The 26663-nt window shown below is 46.2% G+C and overlaps 1 protein-coding gene across 1 annotated transcript in view; it reads right to left on the bottom strand.

Annotated features, from left to right (window-relative positions):
- Positions 1-26663, bottom strand: part of DMRT1 (doublesex and mab-3 related transcription factor 1) — a 327363-nt gene that overhangs the window by 175053 nt on the left and 125647 nt on the right. The window contains exon 3 of the mRNA XM_030192377.1: positions 5722-6005. Within this exon, the coding sequence (XP_030048237.1) occupies positions 5722-6005 (284 nt within the window). The remainder of the gene's footprint in view (positions 1-5721; positions 6006-26663) is intronic.

The following is a 26663-nucleotide window of genomic DNA, read 5'->3' on the forward strand; positions in this document are numbered from 1 at the left end:
GATTTTTTTTTTTTTTTCAAACCTCTGAACAACAGCTGAATCTGAGCCCATGAGAATCACGGTGAACAACATCAATGGTTGGATTGAATGCACCCTTATGAAAAATTTGAAGTATTGTTCCCCCATTTTTCTTACTGATGCACGAGTGTCCTCAGACCAGGACAAATGCACCCACACACGTCAAATTCACATGGCTGTCAAATGAACCTATTTCTGTTCCCGTTTTGTTTTTTACTTAAATCCCAGTGCATTAGGAGATTTGTAGTCTCTGAATCTTTTATTATGAAGAAGTGCTGAAAGTGTCAAAATGCACAGAGGTGTCATGGGCAGGTGTTACAAACTCCAAATCTGAGCTGAGGGCATGTGAGGAAATACACAATCCCAACTCAAGGGAAATATTACACTTAACCGAATAAGAGATAGTCGGCTGCACTAACCCAGATATTCAATGCTGGTGTTTGGACACGGGCAGGCATTGAATATTGAGGTACAACATCAGCGGCGGCCAAATAAACACTGATCACCGCCACCTGAATATTTACCCTCTAGTTTTTAAAAACCTGGCTGTTAAATGTGTAGTGCTGACAATTATGAGTAAATCTCCAGGTAATGCTGCTTTTTCTTTGAATGTGGGTTGTTGTTGTTTTTTTTTGGGGGGGGGGGGGGGGGGGGAAGTGGCCTTATTTCCTAGAGTCCATAGAGAAATTAGATCTTACCTGATAATTTTTTTTCCAATAGATCTTCCCACTATTCCAGAACCTGTAGGATAGTTGTGTCCATCAACCAGCAGGTGGAGATACAGAACTGAAAACTGAGCTGAGAAATATCTCTCTTGGCATCCAGTCCAGCTCCAGTAAGGAAAAGCTCAGAATAAACACAACAACTTTAAGCAACTCGCTAACCTAACACTAAACAGACGAGCAAACATGTGTGGACTTCTCTCATCTCTGGACAAATTGTAGATAACAAGAGATATACAGGAAGCACCATGCAAGGTGACAGTTGTGATTTGACCCATTACTTCGCACTGACTAAACATCTCCGAAACTTAGGACTGGCCTCTGAAATAGTGGGAAGAACTAATGGAAAGAAAATGATCAGGTATGACCTAATTTCTCATTCCATCACGTAGCTTCCCACTATTCCAGAACCTGTGGGATGTTTAAAAGCAATCCCTAGAGTGGGTGGCATCCTGGCACTGCCACTTTGAGGACCAAAGTCCCAAAACTAGCTTTCAAGCGTGCTGCAACACCCATCCTGTAGTGTTTGGCAAAGGTATGCAGCATGGACCTCGTCACCACCTTGCAAATATCCACCAGAGACAGTAAGGTAGCATCCACCCAGGATGCTGCTGTACACCTCATAGAATGAGACTGCAAGGCCTCAGGAGCCTACTTCCCCGAAAGCAAATAAGCTGATGTGATAGTCTCCTTCAGCCATCTCACACTGGAGTGGCTCAAAAGGAGGATTCTGAACAGCCCAAAGGACTAAATTAACGTTCCACTATGAAAATGGAGTATGAAAGGGAGGCCACAAGCAGTCCACTCCCCACAAGAATAGAACGATAGCCAGGCGAGCCACAAGAGACATCTTCTCTAGTCTATCCCTGAAACAGGCCAAAGCCACAACCTGAACTTTTAGAGAACTCAACGCCAATTCTTTCTGAAGACCTACCTGGAGAAACACTACGATGTGCACAATGTGAGCACAGAAGGGAGAAAGAATGTGCCCAGAACACCAGCCCTCGAACGTCCTCTACACCATGGATGTAAAGGTAGCAATAACCGAATCAGAAAAACCTTTTTGTCTCAACTGAGCCCTTTCAAAGGCCAAGCCGTAAGACCAAAGGGGCATGGATCCTCCATGAGCACCGTACCTTGCTTCAGTAGGTTGTTTACCTGCGGAAGACAGAGAGGATCCCTGTCCAGCAGTTGAATCAGGTTCGCATACCACGACCTCCGTGGCCAATCCAGGGCAAAGAGAATTATTTGACCCTGGTGCAATCCGATCCATTTCAACATGTGGCCTACCATGGGCCAAGAAGGGAAGACATACAGTAGATGTGTCTCTGGCCAGGGCTGCAGTACGGCATTGATCCTGGTTCAATGGTTGAAGAGCTTGGGCACTTTGGTATTCCTCTTCATTGCCATCAGGTCCAGAAACGGAGAACCCCATCTGTCCTTTATCACCTGAAAACCCTGGCTGGATAGTTCCCATTATCCTAGGTACAAGGAGTGCCTGCTGAGAACGTTCACCTCCACATTCAAGGACCCAGCGATGTGAGCTGCCAATAAGCAGAGATGATTTTTCTCCACCCAACTCATGAGGGAGGCTGCTTCCACCGCCATCAGACGACTGTGGGTCCCACCATGTTTACTGATATAAGCCACTGCTGTCACATTGTCGGAGAAAACCAAGGTCTTTGCCAGAAAGGGAGCAAAGTTGTGTAAGGCATTCTGCACTGTCCTAAGCTCCAAGCAATTTATCGATCACCGAGACTTCTGTTCCGATCAGGTGCCCTATGTCAGATGGAACTTGTAATGAGCTCCCCAACCCAACCTGCTGGTGTCCGTTGTCACCGCCTTCCATTGTGTTATCGGAAAGGGAGCACCGATGGTCAAATCCATAGGCGACAATCACCACTGCATACTCCGTCTGGCAACCAGCAAACAAAGGAAGATGAAGGTCGTACTTCTGCGACACTGGAGACCAGCGCCTGAGAAAAGACTCCTGTAACAGCCGCATATGAGCCCCTGCCACCACTTCCATCGCAGCTGTCACTGACCCCAGAATCTGGACGTAGTCCCAGACCTTAGGCCTACATTGACTGAGGAGAAAACAAATCTGTAGAACCAGCTCTGACCTTCTACATTCCGTGAGGAAGATACTCTTCCTTGCTATGTCGAATAGAACGCCCAGATACTCCAGCATCTGCGATGAGTTAATCTGCTCTTCTTGAGCAGATTATTTCTCTATTGATCATCCAACCCAACAACTGCAGAAGATGGACAACTTTGTCTGTCGCTGCCAAGCTGTCCAAATAGGATGACACACAAACGAGCCAGTTGTCAAGATACATAACCTTGGTAAACATTCTTGGTGCCATGGCAAGACCGAAGGGCAAAGCCCTGAACTGGAAGTGAAGGCCCAGCCCCAAAAAACATAGAAACCTCTGGCTCACCGACCATATGGGTATATGCAAGTACGCCTCCTTCAGATCAAGGTGGTAGAAAAGCTCCCACTTGAACCAAGGCTATGACTGTTCTTAGTGTTTCCATGCAAAAGCGGGACACTCGGAGGCAGCGGTTGAGACCTTTGAGATCTAAGACTGGACGACAGGTGCCTTCCTTCTCTGGGACAATGAAGTAGGTACAGTATCTACCTTGTTTCTTTTCGGCCTGTTGAACTGGAATAATGGCCTGGGGCGCCAGCAAGGAATCTACAGTGGCCTGAACCTTGTCCGCCTTGGTTCCCTTTCAACAAGGAGACTCCAAGAAGAGAGAAGCAACCGGGCAGGAGAACTCCAACGTGTAGCTTTCTGTAAGAATATCCAAAACCCACTGGTCTGGCGTGTTTTTGGCCCACACCTCCCAAAACTCATGAAGACATCCTTCCACTGGAGAAAAAGAAGAGTGGAGCAGTCTCGTATCATTGCAAAGCTAGGGAGGCACTGGACACTCAAGCTGACTGAGAGGAGGACTTCCTTTTCACACAAAAAGAATATTGGCATGCCTGAAGCAGAACTTCTGACCGTATTGCTGACGACCAGGCCGGTACTGTCTGCTGTCTCGAAATCAAGGTCGAGAGCCCCCTGAAGACAAATGACCAGAGGTTTTTGGTTATCCTCCGGAAACCACTGTGGCTTAATTTCCCCCCAGTTGTTTCACCAAGTTACTGAGATCTTCTCCAAATAGCCATTTGCCCTGAAAGGGTAGTATAATTAGACATGAATTTTGATGCTGCATCCGCTGCCCAATGCCGCAACCAGCGTTGCCAACATGCCGTGACAGCCAAAGACAAACTGCAGGCCATAACCTGTAATATGTCATAAATAGCATCCGCCAAGTAAGCCAACTCAGCTGAGTTTTATGGTGCCCGTCTTGTACAGACTGCTCATGCCACTTCAGGCATGCTCTTGCCATGAACAAGCTACATACTGTTGCTTGAAGGCCCAAAGAGGCCACTTCAAAGGCTTGTTTCAGCAAGCCTTCTAGTCCTATCCTGTAGATTATTTAAGGCAATGCTCCCTTCCAATGGCAAGGTGGTCTTCTTAGTCACTGCCTTAACAAGGGAGTTCACCCTGGAAAGCTTCAATTTCTCTTTCTCCTCCAGAACCAACTAAAAGAAAACACTCCATGTCCAGTGACTCGCCCCAACCTCCAACTTACCCTTCCCCCCCCCCCCCCCCCCCCCCCCCCCGTTTCAGTTCTCAATCCTAGCCCCACCTGTCCCCTCAGTTTTCCACCACAGCTAGTGGCATCTGCAGCGAAAAAGCAGGCTTGCCTCTCCTTTAAGCTTTCCCCTTCTCTCTCAGCATGCACTGTGCCGCCTTCACGAAAACAGAAAATTGCATCACTGTACGCTGAGAGGCAGGGGAAGGCTTAAAGGAAATGCGATCCTGCTTTTTCACTGCAGCTGTCGCTGCGACTTTTTAAACACAGGGCGGATGGAAGGAAAGCAGCTGAGGATCAATGGCACTATGGAAGGGAGCGACAGGAAGCGTCGCGGGGCCCCATGAGGCGCGAGGCTCTGTGCCCCTGCCTAAGACCGGCCGTGAGTTGACCAACTGTACCAGGAAAAAATCACTCAGAACCAGAGGCTGAAAAGTGTGTCCATCCACCTGCTGGAGATAAAAAAATACCGAGGAGCTGGATTGGATGCCAAGAGAGAAATGTCCGAGTTCAGTTTTCAGTTCTCTATCTCCACCTGCTGGTTGATGGCCACAACTATCCCACAGGTTCTGAAATAGTGAGAAACTACATAATGGAAATAGATATTATTAAAAGGCACCATGTTCTGGAGAAAATGCTCAGAGACTTGTAAAAGTCTCAACTTGGGCATCCCAATTCCCACCTAGATGTCCTGTGCAAAACGGGGAATTTAATCTTTCTTTAAAATGCAGTGGTAATGAGCATGGCTTCTGCTCCTTGGACTAGTTGAGTCTTATGATAGTGCAGAGGAAACATTCATACCCACAGGGGGAAGGAATCCCACTAGCATATAGTGATGATATCTTGAGGTCAGACTAAGTGTGCAGGGACCTCAGGTCAAGAGCTGGGTGAATCAGAGAGTAGGAGTGTGAAAAGAGTAGTCAAAACATGGGGAAAACACAGAGGTTAGTGCAAAGGAAGGGACCTGCAGTCATAGCTCTGCAGGATGCTTGTACCAATTCAGCAAGAAGCCTAAAATTTCAGACCAAAAACAAAATTAAAAGAAAAACTATGAAGGGAAAGAAATTTTAGCAACACGATGTTAATGAAAAGCAAATTTACTTGCAGTCCAATAAATGTGGAAATCCTTCTCACACAGGCTGGCAAGTCATCATCCCCTTCACATGCTTTGTTCTGTTCCAGCTGCTTCCTAATATATCTTGAATCTCTTTGCTTTAGGGGAGCATGTTAAGACCGTTTTGGTGTATATGAAATCTTTCAGCATTCTTTTTGTTCATAACCTCCTCCCACCATACAGCACAAAATCACTTACTTATATAGTATACAATACCTGCCACTGGTTTCCAGACTGACTGGACACATAGGTTGCCGGAAGACTGCGAAGACTATTCTTCACTGGAGAGCCTCCCAACGTGCCCCCCATGTCACTTGCAGAGGAGTCAGCAGCCATGGCCACCTGATACTGTGGGTAGTTGTACAGGTTGTTGTAGTAGGGATACAGAGACGGCTGGTAGAAATTGCTGTAGTAAGGGGAGTCCATAACCAGTTCTGCCGTGCTGTCCAGATGACCTCTGCTGGTGATGGAAGGGATGTCCTGGATGAGCATTCGCCCCTCTGAAGCCAAAAGAAAAAACACAGCAAGGTGGTCACACAACAAGCAGGATGCTGACCCAGCTCTGCTCTATAATCCCCACCAATGGTTTTCCAGCAATTCTACTGCCTGATGGTTCTGCTATCACTCATGTACACAGACAAACATTAAAATATGAGTGAGAGAAGAGAGAGTCAAATACAGAAAGAAAAAGAGAGAGAAAAAGAGACAGCTGATGTTAAAAACACCTTTGTTCAGTAAAAGTTTAACAAGAAATATACATTAAACATTACTAAGGACCCTTTTACTAAACTGCATTAGGAAATGGACTAAGCACATTTTAACATGGGACTTTCCCATGCTCAACGCCCATTTCTAGCACAGCAGTATTGAAGGCATTTTTCATTTTTTTTCAGATTGTGCACTAATCTTCACATTAGCATGTGTTACCTGAAAAAATTAAGTGCTTCCGCATTAACCAGTTAGTGTGTACTAATGCAATTGCGCTACCTGGTTAACATTTCCACATCCATTCTCAGCCCAAGGCACACCCCTCGAAACACATTTTAAGAAATAGTTAACATGCAAGGTAGTGTGCTCCAATTGGCAAAAAAAAAAAAAAAAAAAAAAGCTTTAAAATGCAGTAGCCTGGTTTTTCTGCAATAACCATGCAAGGCTTAATGTCCTTTAGTAACTGGGCCCCTAAATACATAAAAATACAAATAAACAGTTAATTTTATTCTAAATTTATCAATGTTGTGCATCATTCTTTAACATATTCTAACTTATTCATGACACAAACAGAAAAGGGAAAACAGCAACACCATTCTCCAGCCCTGTGCTGGGAAGTCTGTGCAGTCTCTGCTTCCCACATTATAGAAGCCCCAGTTTGCACTGTCTCGGTGAGAAATCCCCAAAACGTAGATACCTACAGAAAAATCAATAAAGAATAAAGGAAAATGTTCCTCGTAAAACTCAAAGCGAGGACACAGGAGGGATAGATAAAAAAAGTGAAGTTACTCACCTGTAACAGATGTTCTCCGATGACAGCAGGACATATATTATCATATATGGGTGATGTCACTGACGGGCCCTGCTGTGGATGCTACCCAGCATTCAGGTGATTCTTGAAGCTTTTGGCAGGCCAGACCATGCATGCAAACATACCTTACCACCTGCCTGACTTGCACAGTACCCGTAGTTGGATAAAACATACAGAATTCAACTATAGTAATCTATGCCCTGCTGTCCTTGGAGAACACCTGTTACAGGTGAGTGTTTGCTTTTTCCGAGGACAAGAAGGACAAAGAGATGATCATATATATGAATCCCTAGCTAACAGGCTCACTGAAAACAAGAAGCAACAGTCAATAGGGACTACAACAGGGAAGGCCAGTCAGAAACCAATTAAACTAATATGAACATAAACCTGTAGTGTACATGCAGCCTGGAACAGAACAAAATGGGCCTAGGAGGGTGGCACTGGATTCTACACTCCAAACAAATTCTGTCATGTCAGGAATCCTGCTCATGTATGAACTGAAGACCATGTTGCAACCCATGGCTATGCCACTGGTGTACACTCATGTCCACTATGCGAGTTAACTGCCTCGGCGAACCCCTATCTGCATCCCTCAGCCAGTAACATGCGCCCAGAATGCTCATGAACTGTGTGTGTCTGCCTGCAGTAGTTTTCTGTATCTTCACAGTACTGAGAAAAAGGTTGTAAACTCTCTAAAATGGTTTTTACTCAAAACATGATTAGATTTTAATCTGAACCTTAATAAATGAGAACAACAACACTACTGAATAAATAATCAAGATAAAAAGGATATATTTTGATAATTTGCTCAAAAAATACTCAACCATAAGTATCTAAGGGTGTAAAAGAATGTAAAACCTTACATACAGTAATAATTGGTAGCACCTCTTTGAGCAGCAATAATTTCAACTAAACATTTCCAGTAACTATAAATCAGTCTCCCTCATTATCTTTGAGGGATTTTGGCTCATTCTTCCTGTCTCAACTGTGTGACATCTGAAGAATATCTTGCATGAACAGCTCTCTTCACATAAGGTTCAGATTAGGAACTTTGACTTGGCCAAACCGAAAGATGAAGGGCACGATATTCAGCACTACTTAACCCGAGTAGCTACTACCCAGTTACGTAGCACCAACTGGGTTGTACCCTGATTTTCAGCAGCATATAACCAGATCTTACCACAGAAAAACTCAGCAGACCCACAGCAGCACAATCCAGTTAGTACCAGGATGGGCTGGGCGGCACTGGGTGTTACCCATTCAGTGGCAACATTTAGTCTACTAATCTGCTAACTATCCAGATAACATTAGGCAGCAAAAATGTCCAAGTATTGCCAGTACCTGGCTAACTTCTGCAAGCCAGGCAAGACTGGGATATTCAGGGCAGAAACATCCAGGTCAAATTCAACCTGAGCTGGTCTGTGCATTAAAAATTGCTGACTGCCGCAGGCTGAACATCTGGCCCCAAATCTTCCTTTAGCCATTCTATAATAGATTTACTTGAATGTTTAGGGTTATTGTCTTGCTGCTTGACACATTTTCAGCTATAATTTTTTGATATAAAGCAGAATTCATGGTTCTATCAATGAACAGCAAGCCATCCAGATCCTAATGCATCAAAGCAGCCACACACCAAGATACCTCCACCATGCTTGACAAATCAGCTTACTTCTTTATGTGGAATGCAGAAGGAGTGTAGCTGCTATTGAGTGAGCCCAGCAAAAAGCCAAGGGTCACCCAAAGGTAGGAGCCACCTGCTGATAGGCTGAAGTGCCCTTCTCCCATAACGGTTTCTGCTCACCAACCCCATGGTCCAGAATTTCTCTTTCTCCTTTCCTCCCCCCTCCGTGGCTTCATTATCTCTCTCTGCACCTCCTCCCCCCCTAAATCTTACATTGGGTCATTGGCAATTTACACCTGTACACCTTCCCTCTGCTGCATCCCACCTCCAATGATGCAACTTCTTCTGGGCGGGATGTGGTAGACAGAAGGTCCCCAGGGCTCAGGATCCAACATGTCTGGAGGATTGGGGGGGGATGCAGAAATAGATACCAGAGCCACGGGAGGAAAAGGAAAGGAGAGAGAAATTTTAGGCTACATGATGGGGGGGGAGAGGGGGAAAACTGGACATGGGGAATCAGAATGGAGAGAGAGATAGGGAGATGACACACCCACCTGGGGGGGGGGGGGGTGAGACTGAACCAGTGAGGAGGGAAAGATGCTGGATTGAGGGGGGTTGAGCGGAGAGCGAAAGAGCGCAAGAATGATATGTTGGACCCAAGGGAAAGAAAGAGAGACTAGACCTGAGGTTGAGGGTGGAGGGAAGAGAGGACGAGAAAGAGAGAGAAACTGGTCCAGGGGGAGAGATGCTAGACCAATGGACAGAGAGAGAGAGGGTGAGAGAGATGCTGCACTGCAGAGGGGAGGAGCAGGGGAGAGAGATGCTGGCCCCTGGGTGGGGGATGTAAGAGGAAGGGAAGAGAGAGGGGATAACCTGGACATGGGGTTGGAGAGGGGCACAGAAAAGATATGCTTAGTACGGAAGGAACATTTGGACAGGGACAAAGGGGGAGAGAAAGAGACTGAGGAGAGAAGCTGGACACAGCAAGATATAGACACAGAGGGGAGATGCTAAATATAGGGGTAGAATAGGGACAAAGAGAGGGAAGGTGTTGAATATGGCGTGGGGGTGGGGGATAGGGAAAGGAACACAGAGGGGAGATACTGGACAGGCCAGATAGGAACACAGGGGGAAGATGAATGGTGGACATGGAGAGAGAAGAAATGTCAAATGGTCAGGACACCCTAGAAAGAGAGGAAAAAATAGAGAAAAGCAGAAAAACACTGGGACCAAAGCAAATGGAAACATAAAATGCTCAGACCACAAAGGGAAAAAAAAGTATTTTATGCTAAATTTATTCATTGGAATATGTCCGCCTTGCGAAAATGTAAATTCGAATGTGCTGTTCTGTTTCTCCAGGGCTGCACTGCATTCTGACTTCTCGGAGTTCTTATTTCTAGTTAGTGGTTAAGCTTATTCTGTATTTGAGGCACTGTCCAAATTCTGCAGGAGTGACAGAAGTGAGGTGTTCTGCTAGTATTGTTTTAAGCTTTATTTGTATTAAATTTTGAAAATAGATACAATAAGAACAAAACACATTACAATTGAAATATACCATCATTACCACTAATAGAAAGAAAACAATTTAATCAATATACCACATTACAGAAGCTAACCAAATAGCAAAGAGAATTACAAAATTCAATAGGATAATATAGCTGTCTTGCCTTAACTCCCCCTACCCATCTCCCCAAAGGAAAAAAGAAAAGAAAACTAAATTCAATTATTTATTCATAAGAAAGGCTTCCAGCTGAGAAGGATCATTAAAAGCATAATTAACCTGCTGATATGAAATTAAACATCTACAAGAAAACTGCAGAAAGAAAGCAGCTCCAATGGCTAACACTTTAGATTTTAATTGAAGAAACTGTCTCCTTCTTAGCAGAGTAACTCTGCAAACGTCAGGAAAAACAGTAATCTTCTGACCACAATACACCACATCTTTCTTTGAGAAATAAGCTTTTAAAACTGACAGTTTATCCTTCACTGTTGCAAAAGTAACAAGCAATGTAGCCCTAATAGAAATAGCATCCAGTGAGGTTTCAAGAAATTGAGTCAAATTTGCAACTGTGGGATCATTAACTTCTTGCTTTCCCTGCCCTGAATCAGTAGCTGAACTTCACAAATAAAACAATTTAGACAATAATATATTATCCACATCTGACATGTTCAGAACTTGTTTAAGAATTTCTAAACAAAATTTCAGGAGACAATAGGTGGGTTTTTGGAAATTTTTATAATTATTTATTTATTAGGATTTATTTACCATCTATTTAAAAGAATTCACTCAAGGCGGTGTACAATAAGAATAAATCAAACATGAGCAATAGACAATTACAGCAGTAAAACATTCAAATAATAATACAAAGTATGGCATAGAGGGGCATAATCGAACGCGAACGCCCATCTCCATGGGCGCCTATCTCCGAGGACGGGTCCGTGAAGGGGCGGGCCAGACCGTATTTTCGAAAAAGATGGGCATCCATCTTTTGTTTCGATAATACGGTTTGTGCCGGGCAAATGCATCGGATTTGGGCAGATTTGAGCTGGGCGGTATCGTTTTTCAGCGATAATGGAAGCCGAAGGCGCCCAACTCAATAACAAACAAATCCAAGGCATTTGGTCGTGGGAGGGGCCAGGATTCATAGTGCACTGGTCCCCCTCACATGCCAGGACACCAACCGGGCACCCTAGGGGGCACTTGTAACAATTAAAAAAAATTAAAATACCTCCCAAGTCCATAGCTCCCTTACCTTGGGTGCTGAGCCCCCCCCCCCCCCCCAAAACCCACTCCCTACCACTCTACACCATTACCATAGCACTTATGGCTGAAGGGGGGCAGCTAGATGTGGGTACAGTGGGTTTGGGGGGTGGTTTGGAGGGCTCCCATTTACCAGCACAAGTGTAACAGGTGGGGGGTGGGTGGGCTTGGGTCCATCTGCCTGAAGTCCACTGCACCCACTAACAACTGCTCTAGGGACCTGCATACTGCTGTGATGGAGCTGTATGACATTTGAGGCTGGCATACAGGCTGGCAAAAAAAAGTTTTTAAAGTTCTTTTTTTATGGTGGGAGGAGGTTTTTATTTTTATTTATTTATGTTAATTTATATACCGTATCTTATTGCAACTGCAAAACAGAACGGTTTACATACTGGGGGAGTCAGGGAAGGTCATCCCTGATTCCCTCCGGTGGTCATCTGGGCAGTTGGGGCACTTTTTGGGGACTTGTTCGTGAAAAAAAAGAGTCCAGAAAAAGTGACCCAAATTCTCGCTTCTGGCGCCCTTCTTTTTTCCATTATCGCCCGAGCGCGCCCATCTCTCCTCAGCCGATAAACATGCCCCAGTCCCGCCTTCACCATGCCTCCAACACGCCCCCGTCAACTTTGTTCGTTCCCGCGACAGACTGCAGTTGGGGGGCGCCCAAAATCGGCTTTCGATTATACCGATTTGGGTGCCCATGAGAGAAAGGCGCCCATCTCCCGATTTGGGCAGAAATATGGGCGTCTTTCTCTTTCGAAAATAAGCTGGATAGTATACTACTTACAATGCCAACACAATGTAACATAACATTTTAATTTACTTTGTAGGGTATAAGCAAAGATGGAACATATATATATAGGTAAGAGAGTAAGAGGAGTTAGAAAATAAGGTGACTAATTTAAAGTGCACATGAAGGTCAGAGAGATGGTTAAATATTATCTCAGTTAGGGTAGGAGTGGATAAATATGTCCTGCTGCATCTTTTTAATCCTTAATGAATTGTCCAAACATTCTATGTGCCTGTGAAGCATCAAATTATCTTTAACCCTTGCTCCTCCTAGGGATTGTAAAGAAGATAATTGAGAGGAAAAAACATCACAGGTTTCCTCAATCTTTTCGAGCCTAACATCCACTTCAACCATTTTCTCAGCGGTTCCATGAGAAACCTTAACTATCTGGTCAGTCATATTTATTTATTTATTTATTTTTGTAGCATTTGTAGCCCACATTTTCCCACCTATTTGCAGGCTCAGTGTGGCTTACATTGTTCCGTAATGTTGATCACCAATTCCGGAAAAGAGAAATACATATTTAAAGTAGAGGAGATAGAATGGATTAGGTATTCAGACAAAGAAGTACATATTCATAATCAGAAATAAACAAGCAAGTTGATCAGTAGAAGGCTGAGATATTTAAGAAATATTCCTGTACAGGATGGAGGGTAGAGATCCAGTTGGTGGGATTGTGTATTAGGTTTAGAGGATGGTCTCTGTATTATATCAGTTGTAACTGTGCAATGTACTTCTGTATGAAGGATGTTATAATTTTCAATTTTTCAATAAAAAAAAATTTTAAGTAAAAAAAAGCTATTGAATTAAACTTCAATCGTGATAAATTAGCTTGAACAATCAGAAATATTAAACTTCAACTGTAATAAGTAGGTATGGACAATCAGGAAGTAAAGAGTTTTAGTGAAGATCTGGTGTAAATTTTATTAACTGGTATTTATGATGTGTTATTGTGGCAAGCCTTTTTGAATAGGTTGGTTTTCAATAATTCCTTCAATAACAAATTATTATTGGAAAGTAAAGTCCAAATGTCCTTCAAAGTAATCTGATCAGAAACTACGGGAACATCCAATGTTACAGCTGAGTCCACAAGCTATTGGTGTTGGAATAGGCAACAAATTCCTAGCAACAACCAATGAAGACCTGTGTTTCTCATTTCCACCACTAGGGGTAGCTAGGTCTTATAACTTTAACAGTAGGACCAAGTTATGTGAGCTTCCAGGAACTTGGGGGAAGGGCCCTCTCAATGGGAATGGGAAATGGGACTTGATATACTGCCTTTGAGGTTTTTGCAACTACATTCAAAGCAGTTTACATATATTCAGGTACTTATTTTGTACCAGGGGCAATGGAGAGTTAAGTGACTTGCCCAGAGTCACAAGGAGTTGCAGTGGGAATTGAACTCAGTTCCCCAGGATCAAAGTCCATTGCACTAACCACTAGGCTACTCCTCCACTCAATGGGGACTAAAAGATTTCCCCAAACCTGAAAAATACTGGGATGAAGACTTAAGTTGAGATGCCATGCTCACTGGAGCCAGAGTTAATAGATGTTCATCCATAGGGCTGAGGGAGTAGAAGCTGCCTTCACTTTTACCTTTCTCTTCACCATTTTAAAGAAATAAAATACAAAATACAAAAGAGTCCTGCCGTACCAAAATGGCACCAAAGATTAAGACTTTACTTTCCAAACACAAATTTCAGATCATTAACCCAATCCTTGGTACTATCAAAATTTGAGTACTGCAATGTGGTCTATGCAGGACTTAAGACCTCACTAATCAGAAAATTACAAACTGCTGAATACAGCAGCTCGTCTTGTCCTTGAAGCTACCCGATACTCCAAAGTGACCCCACTTTTACTTAAACTACACTGGCTACCTATAAGTTCACACATTACTTTCAAATTATGTGTATTCACACACTAAAATAATTTATGGTTCATCCCCATCTTGTAGAGTTATCAACACAAAATGCTAAAAAATTCTCCAGAGACTTTCTTGGATTACTCTTCCCTCAGTGTAATATAAAACTATCCACAATGCTGGATTTTCATACCAAAGTACAACCAGGTGGAACTCTTTGCCCAAACAATTCCGTCAAACTGAAGACTATCTCATATTTCGTAAACTATTGAAAACTCACTTGATAAGACCGATCTCTTAACAATAGAAATAATTAACCCTTTAACTAAACTTGCAATAACACCAACTTTGTCCATATTCACATTCTACAACTCCGTCAAACTGAAGACTATCTCATATTTCGTAAACTATTGAAAACTCACTTGATAAGACCGATCTCTTAACAATAGAAATAATTAACCCTTTAACTAAACTTGCAATAACACCAACTTTGTCCATATTCACATTCTATCCTATGTAATACAAACATGTTATATGATCTGGACTTCATGTTATGCTGTTATTAGAAATTTTGTATTTGTGAGTGTATATAAATCTACTTCTGTTCTATGTAAACAGAGTCAGTTCTACATTTTGTTATATTGTGAGCCACAATGAACTTCAGTCCTATTTGAGATAATGTGGGATATAAATGTCATTAATTAATTAATTTAAAAAAATTATGTTGACAGAGCAGGACTCAAAACTGTATTTAAGGAGTCTAGGAACTGAGAAAGCTGAATAGTATTAGGATCATTTTAATCTTCTAAATGAAGATTGAAATCACCCCAAAGTATTAACTCCTTAAAATAAGAAGTATAATAAAACATAACTTCAAAAAACTTCTGCTGTGCTAAAACTCATCTTCCTGGTGGTCTGTATATTAATAATATTCCCAAAGAAGAAGCAGTTGATATAATTTGCAAACGATAAATTCTAAATTAGAATCAATAAAATTATAAAATTATCTAGTAGTGCAAGTGAAAAAAAAATCCTTATAAATAAGTGCTAACCCTCCCCTCCCCTTATTATGTTGTGGACAAATCCCGATGGACAAATACTTAAAACATGAGGGGAACTTAAATCTGGAATCCAAGTTTCAACCACAAAAACTAGCCCAACTTGAGCATCCCCTATCAGTTTTTGAATTAATAAAGATTTGTTACATACAGAACAGGCATTAAAGTACAAACATTCAACACGCATACAGTGATCAACATCTTCAGACTGAGCAGTTAGTGGAACATAATGCAGATTACTGCTGGAATACCTTTCACTACCTCACTGCTTTTTCCATAAGCGAGGTCTGTTCCCTATTATCCCTTTAATACTATAAGGAAGAGCAGTGGAGCAATCTTATCAGATGATTCACCTAAGTCAAAGTATGTAGTGTATGATCTCAGTTTCTCTAATTTACTGCTAATGTTCACTGTAGTACTAGCATGATGCCAAACAGAGTTTCCTTCTGCGGTTCATAGGATGTAACATGTATAAGCAACTTGTCAAGGTGTGCTTGGAAATGTCTTTTAATCAAGCCTGTGGCACCCAATACAATGGGAAATGTTTGTCTCTTTCTGTCATATTTTCTTGGTCTGAGACTGCACTTCTTGGTACTTAATCATCTTCTCCCGCTACACCCAATTCAGAATAATCATGTGAAGCTGACAACTCTATAATAAAGGCTGTTCTGGTATTTTCGTCCTTTATCACTATGTCTGGTTTCTTGCATTAAGATTTTTATCAATTGGAATCGGAATGGCTCAGGTGATCACAACCTGATTCTTTTGGGGTCATGATCCCAATGTTTTTGTGGTACAGTGATGTTGCAGTGTTTACCAAGTTTCCAATGGATGAGACTTGTCACCTTGTTGTGCCTTTCTGTACAGAGATTTTTTTGCCATCAGACTTCATGGCCTGTTATGAGATGAGTAACTGTTTTCAGCTCTTTCTAGCAAATCTACATATGTCTGTTCTACCAGGTTTTTTTTTTCTATATTTATTGTGAACCATTTCATCTGTAATCCAGTGTCCTGGACTACAACTATCAGGTTTCAGTTTGCCTCTCCTTAAGCATTCACATGTCCGGTTTTGATCAACACTTGCCTCCTGGAGTAACACTTTGTTTTTCTCACTGTATTTATGCATTTGCCACTTGTTTTTACCAAGTAACATGTGGAGGCAGAGAATACTGAGCTTTGGAAAGCAGTGTTTGGTTTTAACTAAACAATGTATTTGTGCTAATTGTGACAGAAAAGACTGGGCTCCTGGAGATCCCAGGCAAAGCTCAACAGGACCACTGCCAGTCTTGCCTCACGAAGCCAAGGTTTAGGTCTCTCGGAGAGGGGGAGGGTCTTCCCTCCACTGTGCTCCCATGGCCAAAGAGATCTACCATGGGGCTATAGTCCTGCTGCCCCAATCCATTTGCACCATCTGCTGAATGCAGATAATACTGGCAGGTTTAAGTACTACACCACTCCTTATACTTATGTCACTGCAAGTTCAGTGTTCTCTGCCTCCATCTGCTGGTTGGGGAGCATAAGCCACTTGTCTGGCCTGGTCTAATGGGGATGATAAGAAAATAGTTTGTTTTAAAATTGCTCACTCAATGTGCCAATAACCTTATGTGTGTACAGCAGGGATCTCAAACTGTGGCCTCAAAGCCACAATCCTGTTGGATTTTTGGGATATCTCTAATGAAAAGCTTGCCCCAAAAAGGCAACCGAGTGAACTGTTGCTTGGATGCCAAATCTGCCGTCCAATGGCACAGCCACAACAACCGGCGAGAAGAAACCGCCAGCAAAATCTGTTTGGCACAAGTCCGGACCAGGTCATAAAGAGAGCCAGCTAGATCCATGTGGGGTACAACGGATCCACATCTGGGTCTTGCTCCAGAGCCTGTTGAAGCCAACTAAGGCACACCCTGACTGCATACGAGGTACAAATCGAGGCCTGGAGAGCCAACGCGGACACCTCAAAGGTACACTTCAGGGAAGCCTCCAGGCGCCGGTCCTGCATATCCTTGAGTGCCACACCCCCTTCAATTGGGAATATAGTCTTCACAGTGATCGCCGTCACCAGAGCATCCACAGTAGGGAGAACAAACTTGTCCGCCTGGTCTGAAACCACCGGATAAAGACAGACCATCACCTTGGACACTGAGGCTTCTCTCAGGGTCCAACCACTGAGCTGAAATAAGGTCCTGTATGGCCTCGTGGACCGGGAACGCCTTAGAAGGCTTCTGTGTGCTGGACATTTTAGGACTGAGGCGGCAGCCTGTGCTTACTACTACTACTACTTAGCATTTCTATAGCGCTGCCAGGGTTACGCAGCGCTGTACAAGTTTAAACATGGGGAAGGACGGTCCCTGCTCAAGAGAGCTTACAATCTAAATGTAACAAACTATGTAGTCAGTGTAGGTATCATGAATGGGGTGACGTCCGCGGCAGCCCCCACCAACCGGAAAAAAGCTTCGCGGGACGGTCGGCACGCAGGGCACGCCCACCGCGCATGCGCGGCCGTCTTCCCGCCCGTGCGCGACCGCTCCCGCCAGTTGAATGACTAGCAAAAGATGAAACACACAACTCCAAAGGGGAGGAGGGAGGGTAGGTGAGAACAATCAGCCTGCTGTCCTCGGAGAACACCTGCTACAGGTATGTATCATTCACTTTCTCCGAGGACAAGCAGGCTGCTTGTTCTCACGACTGGGGTATCCCTAGCTTTCAGGCTCACTCAAAACAAGAACCCAGGTCAATTGAACCTCGCAACGGCGAGGGTACAACAGAAATTGACCTACGAAGAACAACTAACTGAGAGTGCAGCCTGACCAGAATAAATTCGGGTCCTGGAGGGTGGAGTTGGATTTACACCCCAAACAGATTCTGCAGCACCGACTGCCCGAACCGACTGTCGCGTCGGGTATCCTGCTGGAGGCAGTAATGTGATGTGAATGTGTGGACAGATGACCACGTCGCAGCCTTGCAAATCTCTTCAATAGTGGCTGACTTCAAGTGGGCCACTGACGCTGCCATGGCTCTAACACTATGAGCCGTGACATGACCCTCAAGAGTCAGCCCAGCCTGGGCGTAAGTGAAGGAAATGCAATCTGCTAGCCAATTGGAGATGGTGCGTTTCCCGACAGCGACCCCTAGCCTGTTAGGGTCGAAAGAAACAAACAATTGGGCGGACTGTCTGTGGGGCTGTGTCCGCTCCAAGTAGAAGGCCAATGCTCTCTTGCAGTCCAATGTGTGCAACTGACGTTCAGCAGGGCGGGTATGCGGCCTGGGGAAGAATGTTGGCAAGACAATTGACTGGTTAAGATGGAACTCCGACACCACCTTCGGCAGGAACTTGGGTGGGTGCGGAGCACTACTCTGTTGTGATGAAATTTGGTATATGGAGCATGAGCTACTAGGGCTTGAAGCTCACTGACCCTACGAGCTGAAGTAACTGCCACCAAGAAAATGACCTTCCAGGTCAAGTACTTCAGATGGCAGGTATTCAGTGGCTCAAAAGGAGGTTTCATCAGCTGGGTGAGGACGACGTTGAGATCCCATGACACTGTAGGAGGCTTGATAGGGGGCTTTGACAAAAGCAAGCCTCTCATGAATCGAACGACTAAAGGCTCTCCAGAGATGGCTTTACCTTCCACACGATAATGGTAAGCACTAATCGCACTAAGGTGATTCCTTACTGAGTTGGTCTTGAGGCCAGACTCTGATAAGTGTAGATGGTATTCAAGCAGGTTCTGTGCAGGGCAAGAACGAGGTTCTAGGGCCTTGCTCTCACACCAAACGACAAACCTCCTCCACTTGAAAAAGTAACTCTTTTTAGTGGAATCCTTCCTGGAGGCAAGCAGGACCCGGGAGACACCCTCCGACAGACCCAACGCAGCGAAGTCTACGCCCTCAACATCCAGGCCGTGAGAGCCAGAGACTGAAGGTTGGGGTGCAGTAACGCTCCGTCGTTCTGCGAAATGAGAGTCGGAAAACACTCCAATCTCCACGGTTCTTCTGAGGACAACTCCAGAAGAAGAGGGAACCAGATCTGACGGGGCCAAAAGGGCGCTATCAGAATCATGGTGCCGCGGTCGTGCTTGAGCTTCAGTAAGGTCTTCCCCACCAAAGGTATGGGAGGATAAGCATACAGGAGGCCGGTCCCCCAATGGAGGAGAAAGGCGTCCGACGCTAGCCTGCCGTGTGCCTGAAGTCTGGAACAGAACAGAGGCAGCTTGTGGTTGGTCTGAGAGGCGAAAAGGTCCACCGAGGGGGTGCCCCACTCTCGGAAGATCTTGCGTACCACTCTGGAATGGAGCGACCACTTGTGCGGTTGCATGACTCTGCTCAGTCTGTCGGCCAGACTGTTGTTTACGCCTGCCAGGTATGTGGCTTGGAGGAGCATGCCAAACTGGCACGCCCAGCGCCACAGCCCGACGGCTTCCTGACACAGGGCGCGAGATCCGGTGCCCCCCTGCTTGTTGACGTAATACATTGCAACCTGATTGTCTGTCCGAATTTGGATAATTTGGCAGGACAGCCGATCTCTGAAAGCCTTCAGCGCGTTCCAGATCGCTCGGAGCTCCAGGAGGTTGATCTGCAGATCCTTTTCCTGGAGGGACCACAGACCCTGGGTGTGAAGCCCATCGACATGAGCTCCCCAACCCAGGCGAAATGCATCCGTCGTCAGCACCTTCGTGGGCTGCAGAATTTGGAATGGACGTCCCAGGGTCAAATTGGTCCGGATGGTCCACCAGAGCAGTGAAGTGTGGCAACTGGTGGAGAGGCGGATGACATCTTCTAGATTCCCGGTGGCTTGGAACCACTGGGAAGCTAGGGTCCATTGAGCAGATCTCATGTGAAGACAAGCCATGGGAGTCACATGAACTGTGGAGGCCATATGACCCAGAAGTCTCAACATCTGCCGAACTGTGACCTGCTGGGACGCTCTGGTCTGCGAAGCGAGGGACAGGAGGTTGTTGGCCCTCGCTTCGGGAAGGAAGGCCTGAGCCGTCTGGGTATTCAGCAGAGCTCCTATGAATTCCAGAGACTGGGTTGGCTGGAGATGGGACTTTGGGTAATTTATCACAAACCCCAGCAGCTCCAGGAGTTGAATAGTGCACTGCATGGACCGGAGAGCTCCTGCCTCCGAGGTGTTCTTGACCAGCCAATCGTCGAGATATGGGAACACGTGCACTCCCAGCCTGCGTAGGTACGCCGCCACCACCACGAGGCACTTTGTAAACACTCGTGGGGCGGAGGCGAGCCCAAAGGGCAGCACACAATACTGAAAGTGCCGTGCGCCCAGGCGGAATCTGAGATACTGTCTGTGAGCTGGCAGTATCGGGATGTGAGTATATGCATCCTTTAAATCCAGGGAACATAGCCAATCGTTTTTCTGAATCATTGGCAGAAGGGTGCCCAAGGAAAGCATCCTGAACTTTTCTTTGACCAGGAATTTGTTCAGGCCTCTCAGGTCTAGGATGGGACGCATCCCCCCTGTTTTCTTTTCCACAAGGAAGTACCTGGAATAGAATCCCTGCCCTTCCTGCCCGGGTGGTACGGGCTCGACCGCATTGGCGCTGAGAAGGGCGGAGAGTTCCTCTGCAAGTACCTGCTTGTGATGGGAGCTGAAGGACTGAGCTCCCGGAGGACAATTTGGAGGCAGGGAGGCCAAATTCAGGGCGTATCCGCACCGCACTATTTGGAGAACCCACTGGTCGGAGGTTATGAGAGGCCACCTTTGGTGAAAAAATTTTAACCTCCCCCCGACCGGCAGATCGTCCGGTACGGACACTTTGAGGGCGGCTATGTTCCCGTGGATCCAGTCAAAAGTCTCTGCTGGGTGCGGTTGTCCAGGTCAGAGGCACGCAGCCATGAGAGCCTGCGCATCACTATACCTTGGGCCGCAGCACGAGATGCCACGTCACAGGTGTCATAGATACCCCTGGACAGGAACTTTCTGCATGCCTTCAGCTGCCTGACCACCTCCTGATAAGGCCTGGACTGCTCCGGCGGGAGCTTCTCGACCAGGTCCGCCAGTTGTTGCACATAGGTCCGCATGTGAATGCTCATATAGAGCAGGTATGACTGGATGCGGGTCACGAGCATGGAGGATTGGTAGGCCTTCCTCCCAAACGAGTCCAGAGTGCGAGACTCCCGCCCCGGGGGCGCCGAGGCGGTATCCCTCGAACTCCGTGCCCTCTTGAGAGCAGAATCCACGACCGCCGAGTCATGGGGCAATTGGGGCCGCATTAACTCTGGGTCGGAGTGGATCCTGTACTGGGACTCTGCTTTCTTGGGAATGGTGGGGTTAGTTAACGGTCGCACCCAGTTCCGAAGCAGTGTCTCCTTGAGGACATTGTGCAGCGGCACCGTGGAGGACTCTCTAGGTGGCGATGGATAGTCGAGGACCTCGAGCATCTCGGCCCTCGGCTCTTCCACAGAGACCACGGGGAAGGGAATGCTGATAGACATATCCCGCACAAAGGAGGCAAAGGAGAGGCTCTCGGGGGGTGAGAGCTTCCTCTCCGGTGAAGGCGTGGGGGCCGAGGGAAGGCCCGTAGACTCCTCTGAGGAGAAATATCTAGGGTCCTCCTCTTCCCCCCACGAGTCCTCTTCCTCGGTATCGGACATAAGCTCATGTAGCTGAGTCCTGAACCGGGCCCGGCTCGACGTCGAGGCACCGAGGTCTCGGTGTCGTCGAGCGGTGGACTCCCGCGCCGGCGGGGACGGAGCTCCCTCCATCGACGTCGACGGGGACTCCACCTGCGTGGCGGTCGAGACCGGCACCGCAAGCGGCGGCGGTGTCGACGGCCCCGGCGCCGGGCTAGAGCTCACCGGCGCCACAGACATCGGCGCCGAGGGCGCAAGCACCCCCGGCGCCGGCACAGCCTGGCGCATCAGCCCTTCCAGGATCCCCGGAAGGATGGCTCTGAGGCACTCGTCCAGGCCCGCTGCCGGGAAAGGCGGTGGGGCCGGTAGGGGTGTCGGTGCCAGAAGCTGATGGGGGCCAGGAGACGGCACCGAGGTGCCGGAACCCTGACGCGTCGGTACCTCCACGATCGACGGGGACCTCTCCTCTCGACGATGACGCTTCGGCGCCGCCTCCTCTCCGATGTCCGGATGCACCGAGGGCGACCGGTGACGACGCTTCTTGTCTTTCTTCCGATGCGCGTCACCGGTGCCGGGAGGTATGGAGGAGGAGGAGGACGATCCCCCTCGGTCCCGGGGAGCCGGGTCAGACAGGGTTCGGTCCCGAGGGCCACAGGCTGAGGGAGTGACCGGGGCCGACTGCCCACGCGGCCGCTCACCTCTACCCTCACCAGCGGACCGGCGGGCCGACGGGACCTGTTCTCCTGGGGTCGATGCCGTCGGTGCCGATGTCTCGGGCATCGATACCGGTACCGAAGGACCGGGCGTCGATACCGATGCCGTCGAGGTCGACGTCGAGGGGCCGGCGCAAGTTCCAAAAAGACGGTCCCGCAGAACTTGCCTCGCAACCTGAGTCCGTTTCCGGAGACCGAGACACAGGGAACACGACTTGATATTGTGCTCCGGCCCGAGGCACTGGAGGCACCAAGCGTGGGTGTCGGTCTGCGAGATCGGCCGGCCGCAGCGACCACACTTTTTAAATCCACTCGGGACCCTTGAGGACATCGACGGAAAAATCGCGTCGGCGAAGTCAAAGTCGTCAATGGTGGCTGAAATCACACCACGAAAAGGAAAACGACCGTGCGGCCACTAGGCCGCAACGTGGCGTCCCCGCTGGAAGCGAGGGAAAAAGGGAGCGCGTGCTCCACACGCACAGGGTTTCCTTTTTTTTTTTTTTTTTAAAAAGAAACCGGACGGTAACTAAACAAAGTTAAACAAGAAAAAGCACGATCTGCGTAAACGCGATCGAAATCCGGCGGCTGAATCAGAGAGAGCGGCGAGGCACGGCTCTCTCCAGACGCGGAAAAAAAGGAACTGGCGGGAGCGGTCGCGCACGGGCGGGAAGACGGCCGCGCATGCGCGGTGGGCGTGCCCTGCGTGCCGACCGTCCGCGAAGCTTTTTTCCGGTTGGTGGGGGCTGCCGCGGACGTCACCCAGTCGTGAGAACAAGCAGCCTGCTTGTCCTCGGAGAAAGCCACTATACACATGTTTAACTGCTATTTGAGGAGGGGTTCCTGAGGCTGGCGCTGGGGTATGCATTTTAACCCAGAAAAATTGTGCACCACAAACAGCAAATGTCAATGTCAATGCATAGTTTTCCTGGAATAGCTTTCAAAGCCGAAATACATGCACACTTTTACTTTGAAAATTCACTAGAGTCCACAGAACAAAAAGGATGCATGTATGTTTCATTTGTGCACATATGTTGTAAAATTACTCCCTAGGCCTTTATTTTTGGGAGTCATCTTTTCTGCATAATGAGGACACTAAAACAGATTTGTACAAATCAATTCCACTTCTTCTAAATGTTTCAGGACAGGGTGTGTTAAAAATTGGTGCAAGTTTTCATTGTTTTAACTAATCCATACGTCTCCCCCATTGTTTGAATAGAGCCTATTTTCCCCACCCCTTCTCTGTTTTCTCGCAAGTTTTATTTCAACATTTAGGTTTTTGCATAATCAAGAAACTGTGTTACTCAGATTGGAGGCAATGCTGTAAGCATTAGTCATCATCAGCAGACCTAAATTTAGGTGCCCACACTTATAACAGGTCTGTAGCTAGTGTAAATGTGAGCACTTAAATGTCTCATTTACACACATAAATCACCGTAAACTATGCACATAAAATGTTGGACCCACTCATGCCCCTGCCCTATAAACACCCCCTTGCAATTACATGCTAAGCTATTTTAGGGCACAATTACAAATTACACTAAGGTGTGCTACTGCCGTTTGCATACGTAAGTATGCACATGAATGTCAGAATTCTATAAAATTAAGCATGCAAATGTCTGCATGCAGTGCTGTCTTTGAAATGCTTTATTTCTTGCTCTGTGTGGATTCAGGGATAGCAGCTGAGCATTATGCATCACCCTATCTGACAACTAGATGGCAGTGCTGCTTTCTTCAAGCATTCTACAGTCAAGTTCTATACTGTCTCAGCATTCTGCAGCCCCTACACACCACATTCACAGATGCTAAGAAAGGTACTACCCACAAAAGTGAGATGTTCTGCTTTAGTGAAAAAAACCGAGTGAGATTTTGGGGGTTGTGTGTTTGAAGTACAAATCTTGAAAGATCGGCTAGTTGCACTAAAGTCCTCGGAAGAGCTGTTCCCTTACCGATAAGATGGGGGAGTTGGAATATATTGCACTAAATGAAAAATTAGATATAATAGGCATCTCTGAGACCTGGTGGAAGGAGGATAACCAGTGGGACACTGTCATACCGGGGTACAAATTATATCGTAGTGATAGGGTGAATCGGATTGGTGGAGGGGTAGCATTGTATATTAACGAGAGCCTTGAATCAAATAGATTGAAAATTCTGCAGGAAACAAAACACTCCTTGGAATCACTGTGGATTGAAATTCCATGTGCAAAGGGGAAAAGGATAGTGATAGGAGTGTACTACCGTCCGCCTGGCCAGGACGAACAGACGGATGCGGAAATTTGTTAAAGGAAATCAGGGACGCAAACAAACTGGGCAACACAATAATAATGGGGGATTTCAATTACCCGCATATAGACGGGTTAATGTAACATCTGTACACGCAAGGGACATAAGATTTCTTGATGAAATCAAGGACAGCTTCATGGAACAGCTAGTTCAGGAGCCGACAAGAGAAGGAAAAATACTAGACTTAGTCCTTAGTGGTGCTCATGATCTAGTGCAGGGGGTAACGATACGAGGGCCGCTTGATAACAGTGATCATAATTGATCGGTTTTGATATTGGCATTGAAGGAAGTGAAACTAGGAAATCAAGTACGCTAGCGTTTAACTATAGAAAAGGTGATTACGACAAAATGAGAAAAATGGTGAAAAAAAGACTGAAGGAGCAGCTCGCAGAGTAAAAAACTTGCATCAGGCGTGGATGCTGTTTAAAAACACCATCCTGGAGGTTCAGGACAAATATATTCCACGTATTAGAAAAAAGGGAAAAAAGACTAAACGTCAGCCGGCGTGGCTAAACAGTAAGATAAAGGAAATCATTAGAGCCAAAAAACAATCCTTCAGAAAGTGGAGAAGAGAACCAACTGAAAGTAACAGGATAGATCATAAGGAATGCCAAGCCAAATGCAAAGCGGAGATAAGGAGGGCAAAAAAGGACTTTGAGAAGAATTAGCGTTGGAAGCAAAATACATAGTAAAAATTTTTTTAGATACATTAAAAGCAGGAAACCGGCCAAAGAGTCGGTTGGGCCGCTGGACGAAAATGGTGTTAAAGGGGCGATCAAGGAGGACAAAGCCGTAGCGGAGAAATTAAATGAATTCTTTGCTTCGGTCTTCACCGAGGAGGATTTGGGGGGAACACCGGTGCCGGAAAGAATATTTGAAGCGGGGGAGTCGGAGAAACTAAACAAATTCTCTGTAACCTTGGAGGATGTAATGGGTCAGTTCAGCAAGCTGAAGAGTAGTAAATCACCGGGACCTGATGGTATTCATCCCAGAGTATTAATAGAACTAAAAAATGAACTTGCGGAGCTACTGTTAGAAATATGCAATCTGTCCCTAAAATCGAGTGTAGTACCGGAAGACTGGAGGGTAGCCAATGTTACTCCGATTTTTAAGAAGGGTTCCAGAGGAGATCCGGGAAATTATAGACCGGTGAGTCTGACGTCGGTGCCGGGCAAGATGGTGGAGGCTATTATTAAGAATAAAATTGCAGAGCATATACAAAAACATGGACTGATGAGACAAAGTCAGCACGGATTTAGTGAAGGGAAGTCTTGCCTCACCAATCTAATGCATTTTTTTGAGGGGGTAAGCAAACATGTGGACAATGGGGAGCCGGTTGATATTGTATATCTGGATTTTCAGAAGGCGTTTGACAAAGTGCCGCACGAAAGACTCCTGAGAAATTGCAGAGTCATGGAATCGGAGGTAGGGTATTATTATGGATTAAGAACTGGTTGAAAGATAGGAAGCAGAGAGTAGGATTGCGTGGCCAGTATTCTCAGTGGAGGAGGTAGTTAGTGGGGTCCGCAGGGGTCTGTGCTGGGTCCGTTGCTTTTAATGTATTTATAAATGACCTAGAGATGGGAATAACTAGTGAGGTAATTAAATTCGCCGATGACACAAATTATTCAGGGTCGTCAAGTCGCAGGAGGAATGTGAACGATTACAGGAGGACCTTGCGAGACTGGAGAATGGGCGTGCAAGTGGCAGATGAAGTTCAATGTTGACAAGTGCAAAGTGATGCATGTGGGTAAGAGGACACCCGAATTATAGCTACGTCTTGCAAGGTTCCGCGTTAGGAGTTACGGATCAAGAAAGGGATCTGGGTGTCGTCGTCGATGATACGCTGAAACCTTCTGCTCAGTGTGCTGCTGCGGCTAGGAAAGCGAATAGAATGTTGGGTGTTATTAGGAAAGGGTATGGAGTCCGGTGTGCGGATGTTATAATGCCGTTGTATCGCTCCA

This window comes from Microcaecilia unicolor, chromosome 2 (genome assembly GCF_901765095.1).
Source record: "Microcaecilia unicolor chromosome 2, aMicUni1.1, whole genome shotgun sequence".
NCBI lineage: Eukaryota > Metazoa > Chordata > Amphibia > Gymnophiona > Siphonopidae > Microcaecilia > Microcaecilia unicolor.